The sequence below is a fragment of the Branchiostoma belcheri genome, unplaced genomic scaffold, assembly GCF_001625305.1.
Source record: "Branchiostoma belcheri isolate BF01 breed outbred unplaced genomic scaffold, Haploidv18h27 scaffold510, whole genome shotgun sequence".
Classification (NCBI taxonomy): Eukaryota; Metazoa; Chordata; class Leptocardii; order Amphioxiformes; family Branchiostomatidae; genus Branchiostoma; species Branchiostoma belcheri.
In genome coordinates, this window is record NW_017804144.1 from 14,235 (window position 1) to 19,913 (window position 5,679).

Consider the following 5,679-nt stretch of genomic DNA (forward strand, 5'->3'; position numbering starts at 1 on the left):
CCCCCCCCCGGTCTAGGTAGGGTTAAGTTGTAGCTTTAAACATGTAATGCAAATTGCTGTTTTTCAAGATGAAACAAAATTAATGGTACAGTAATTTTGATATAAGCACTAAAACACATGAAGTTGCCCTATTGTCAATATGTTGCAGGGTGTCAATATGTAGCAATGACCTCATTATTTCATCATCCAAAAAGACGAACATTTCATGCATATAGAATGCTGCATGCCTATTGGCATTCGCACACTATTGATATTGGCCAATTATTTCTTCATACCACATTTCAGGTCATTTGGAATAAAAATGAAGAAGTTAACCAATTGACAGGAGAAGAATGAGAACCATGAGTAAAAACAATGTATTTCATCCATACCATCCACAACTAGAGGTCGGAGATCTCATGTCTTCGTCAGAGGGACATTGTTCTAATAGATAAACGAACATTTTTTAATACTAGAAATCTATTTGGTCTAGAGTACAAAAGAATCTCGGTACTCCTTTTTTTCCCTTTTTTTATTCTACAGAACACCCCGAAAGGGTTTGCCACAGATTTACAGATGCACTGTCACCCTTTTAGGTCAAAGTTATTTGATTTGGACTGTTACTGGAAAAAATGTTATCAAAAATTCTGCTTCTGTATTATGATCAGAGTGTCATGACAGTGTCACCAAATGTAATGAGAAGATGTGATGAAAGAAAAGAATTAGAACAGGGGGAGATTTATTGCTGTTTTCGTTTGTTGTTACACTATGTTCCTTTATTCAATTTGTGTCCTAACCTTTGTATTTCCACAGTTAGTAATATGCTCCAAATAGATGCATCTTAATCAGTTTTTTTCGGCCCTTCCGTTCATGTATTTTATGGCGCTTTTGCAATAAATTTATGGTCTCCGGTGGACATCATCCATAAAGATTACTTGGTCTGACGTTACAATTTAGGGAATGACCTTCTTGACGCATGTCCGACTTTTCCAACAATTGATCACAGAAAACAGCTGTCTGCCATCTGAATCAATGCAGAGATTGGTGGGGGTAAATCATTATATATCTAACACAAAAGGTCCACTGCAGCGACATTGGGATCCCCCACGAGGCCCGTTTTTGAACTTGACCTTGGATTCTACAATGGCGGCTTGCCTACCAAAAATCATGAACATTTATTCAAATGTACTTGAGTTATTTTGCTCACAAGCCACAAACACAACAAAATCCGCTGCAGTGACGTACTGACCCCCCGCGAAGCTTAAACTTGCACTTGACTTTCCCCTTAACAACGGTAATCTGCCTGCAAAAAATCATGGACGTAGAATAATGCCTTCAAGAGTTATTCCGCTAAATCCGCAGTCACCCACAATCCGGCGAGACAATTTCATAGTCCTTCTGACGAAGACAATAATTTTTGTTCTAAACATAGGATAGATTAGTATTGTAGAATTGTTGTTTAACAGTTGTTACCATACAGTCTACTCAAAAGGATGGTCGGGGAATAGAAACAATACAAAAGTTTATAAAGTTCTTACCGCAAGCTGCACTATTCTGGACGTTTGGCACGTATATCGGATTTGGATTCAGGGCATTCAGGACATCATTAATATTGCTCAACGGGTTGCTCAAGACATCATTGATGTCGTTTGGAGCTGCTGATGGTAGATCCTGCGAGGGTAGTTTTGGTTGAGTATCTGATAAAGCTGCGTTGCATTCCAGGTTGTCCTGGCACATGTTTGCGTCATCTTGCTGATGTGTATCAGCTGATGTCAGGGTGCAGGGAACGTCATCACTCGGTATACTTGACATGAAAGCGGATCCAGGGCTGGCGTTGGAAGGCTCCATGGGTGGCTCTTGTGGGTGCGTGTACACTTGATCGGGATTGGCGTCGTTTTCAGGGTGCAACGGATAAGGGGTTGTAGTGTTATGTGTGCACATTGGATTTGAATCCATGGCTTGTGTGCGACTGTTGGACACTCTTTCTATTTCCTGATAGGGTTCACTTGGCTTGAAAGCGGATCCATGGCTGGCGTTAGAAACTTCCGTGGTGCTTTGCAGGTACATTGGATTGGGGAATACTTTGTTTTCAGCGTGTATTGGATAAGGGTTTACACTTTCATGTGTGTACATCGGATTTGGATCCCTGGCTTGTGTGCGCATGTTATCATCGTTTCCATTGAAGGTATTAGTATAATTCTGGACAGAGCCACACCCTGCCAAGTGGATGTCGTTGTCATTGTGGCTGCTGGACGCTGTGTTTGATCCCTGAAACGCTTTAATTTTCGTTTCTTCTGCATTTTTCTTCATACAGGCATCATATGTCTTGCATGTATATGCAATGGCGTAGGTATCAAAATCTCCAGGGCTGATATGAATTGTCTCCCTGTTCTCAAAAGCAGCATCGCTTTGGATAGATACATGTAGATGTTCTTCGTCATCGTGTTCATTTTCCTCCCATGTACCAGAGATGTAGCCATTAACATCTTCGCCAGGTTGCCTGACGGTAGGTGGAACAGTTTCTGTACCTGGTTCAGTCATGCTATCGCCGAGGAATTCGTTTCTGACGACACTTGATACGGCGTCGGAGGTCAGGTCTTCAGCCATGGCTCTGAGACTTCTTCAAGACACGCTAGCATAATATATAAGATGAAGACACTGTGACCCTGCACACATCATTATAAACAGACATTGTGTAAATGAGAAAATAATCGCAAGGACAAAGTATCCATGCGATTGGCATATACGATCATATACGAATACAACCACTTTTTAGCATATATGCATCCTAAGTTTCAGTGCCAGTAAACAGTGAACTGTGCAAAACAGTGAATTGAAAACCTTCCTGGTCTTGACAAAATGTACTGTATAGTGAGAGGTCAGGAGGGGGAGTGCTAATATTGGGGCCGCACGTTATCAAGTTCGGTTTCTTTGGAAACAGTGATATCTTTTCACACGAGGGTGGGATGATATTATAAATTTAGTCTATGTTGTCAACAACTTAACGTTGTTATTTCTTCACAGGATCATACTTTACAGAACATATGTTGAACTGAAAGATCAAAGTTTGTAAGTATGTTGTATGGAGCAACGGCGTGGCATATCCTTTCCTGAATTTTCCTGAATATTTTTCTGGAATACTACAGGATTAGGTTAAATACCTTCGCCAAGAAGGTTATGTTTTCAGTAGCGTTTGTCCGTCTGTTTGTGTGAACAGCATAACTCAAGAAGCTTGATATGCATTGTCATGAAACTATGTAGGTGGGTAGGTCTTGGTGAGACCTAGTAATGGTTAGATCTTTGGCCCCCTGGCGGCTTTTGTTGGTACTGCAGCAGAAATTCTGGTTTTGATATCTCAAATGCTAGGATCACGAATTTTAGATGGTAGATAGCACTTGGACTAGGGAAGAAGTGACATGAGTTTGGGCCCCCTAGCGGCTTGTTATGGAACTGCAGGAGCGTTTGTTGAGAAACCTTGGAAGGATAACTCAAGAACGGATGACGGATTGTCGTGATTTTTGGTATGTAGGTAGCTAACGCGATGTTTGACATAATCAGAGGACAACCATGCAAATCAGGAGCTAATTTGCATAATTAATTAGGAAATTCTATAAATATGCTTAGATCAATGATAGGACTATGAAACACTTGTGACAGGTAATAAAGAACGATATGAAGACCTAATCTGCATAATTAATCGGAAAGTGTTATAATTTCATATTTATAACTGCTGGGAATTTCATACTTGCCGCATTTGGAAGTTAAGTGAAGGTGAACACCAATAAACATAATTTATTCAAATCATGACCTTATTTGCATAATTTACGAGGAAGTGCTAGAATAGAGTGGAGTGGAGAATATGATCAACTGATATAATCCATGCAAATGAGGCTCTTTGTTAAATCAATGATTAAAGTTGTATAATTCGTCAACCGGAAGGGTTAATATCATTTTGGCGAAGGTATGAGCGCGTGGAACTCTTGTTACCTCCATGAAAAGTGGAGGTATTGTTTTTGGCGTGTCTGTCTGTGTGTCTGTCTGTCTGTGTTTCCGAACATTTGTAGTCAGCATAACTTCATAACGCCTTTATGGATTATGATGATATTTAGTATGTTGGTAAGTCTTAGGAAGACAAAGTTCAAGGTCAAATATGGGCCTCCTGGTGGATGACCTTGGTACTGCAGCAGAACTTTCGGTTTTTGTATCTTTTGTCCTGAACATGCTATGGTCTTGACGTTTTGGTGACAGATAGCTTTTCCTGTCAGGAAAAAGTGGTGTGAATTTAGTCCCCCTAGCAGATTGTTCTGGAACTGCAGGGCACTTTCTGGCGAAATCTTTAAAAGCCAATAAGTCCAGATAGGAACAACGTATTTTCATCATTTTTGGTGTGTAGGTAGATGAGAGAGAGTTTTACATAATTAGATGCAAATTATGCAAATGAGGACTTAATTTGCATAATTAATGAGAAAATTCTATAATTACAGTGTTTTATGTAATAGTACTTTAATACATGTAATCTATTTAATCAGTGGCAGGCGGAACATCAACAGATACCAATTACGCAAATGATGACCTAATTTGCATAATTAATGTGAAAATTCTGTGACTCCTTATTGGTGAATGATGGGACTTTCATACCTCGTTAAGTTACAAGTAAGTTACATGTAACTTACTTGTTAAGTTACATGTAAGTTACATGTACTTAAAGGTTAACACCACTATGCATTTATTATGTTAATGTGGAGGTCATTTGCATAATCAATGAGGACAGGTTGAAATGTATGACAAAGCAAGCCCATATTTCATGGAAGTATGAGATTTCGGAACTCTTGTTTATTATGTAACGAAGTGACATAAAAGTATACTTTCTACCACCCACCCACACACAGGCTGAATTATTACCTTCGCCAAGAAGGTTATGTTTTCAGGGGCGTTCGTGTATGTGTGTGTGTGTGTGTCTGTCTGTCTGTCTGTCAACACGATAACTTGAGAAGGTCTTGATGGATTGTCTTGATACTTGGTAGGTGGGTAGGTCTTGATGAGACCTCAAAATGATTAGATTTTGGGCCACCTGGCGGCTTGTCATGGTACTGCAGCAGAACTTCCGGTTTTGATATCTCAAGATCCAGACATGCTAGGGTGACGAAATTTAGATGGTAGATAGCTCTTGTGCTGGGGATAAAGTGACATGAGTTTGAGCCCCCTAGTTGCTTGCTCTAGAACTGCAGGGGGGGTTTAATGGACAAATGTTTAAAGGGGGATAACTCAAGAACCGATGGATGGATCATCGTGATTTTTGGTATGTAGGTAGCTTGAGTGATGCTTGACATAATGATATTACAATTATGCAATTATGGATGTAATTTGCATAATTAATGAGGAAATTCTATTTATCAGCTGCATTCCATAATAGGAAGTTCAAGCTTGTGACATATGTTATTAAGAATGAGAGAAACACAGACAGATATCGATTATGCAAATGAAGACTTAATTTGCATAATTAAGGAGAAAATATTATAATTGCATAGTGGTAACTGCCTGGAATTTTATACTTGGGGTGTTTGAAAGTTAAGTTAAGGTGAACATAATCAAACATAACTTATTCAAATAAGCACCTCATTTGCATAATTTATGAGAAAATTTCATCATGGCATTCTTTGTTAAGATAAGACTATCTTTTGGTGGAGAATATGATCAACA

The 5,679-nt window shown here is 39.3% G+C and overlaps 1 protein-coding gene across 1 annotated transcript in view; it reads right to left on the reverse strand.

Moving 5' to 3' along the window:
* LOC109480610 (E3 ubiquitin-protein ligase TRIM71-like) overlaps positions 1–2,586 on the reverse strand; it is a 13,237-nt gene extending 10,651 nt beyond the window's left edge. Inside the window, exon 1 of the mRNA XM_019782839.1 lies at positions 2,445–2,586. Coding sequence (XP_019638398.1) covers positions 2,445–2,586 — 142 coding nt within the window. The remainder of the gene's footprint in view (positions 1–2,444) is intronic.
* Positions 2,587–5,679: the final 3,093 nt, after the last annotated feature.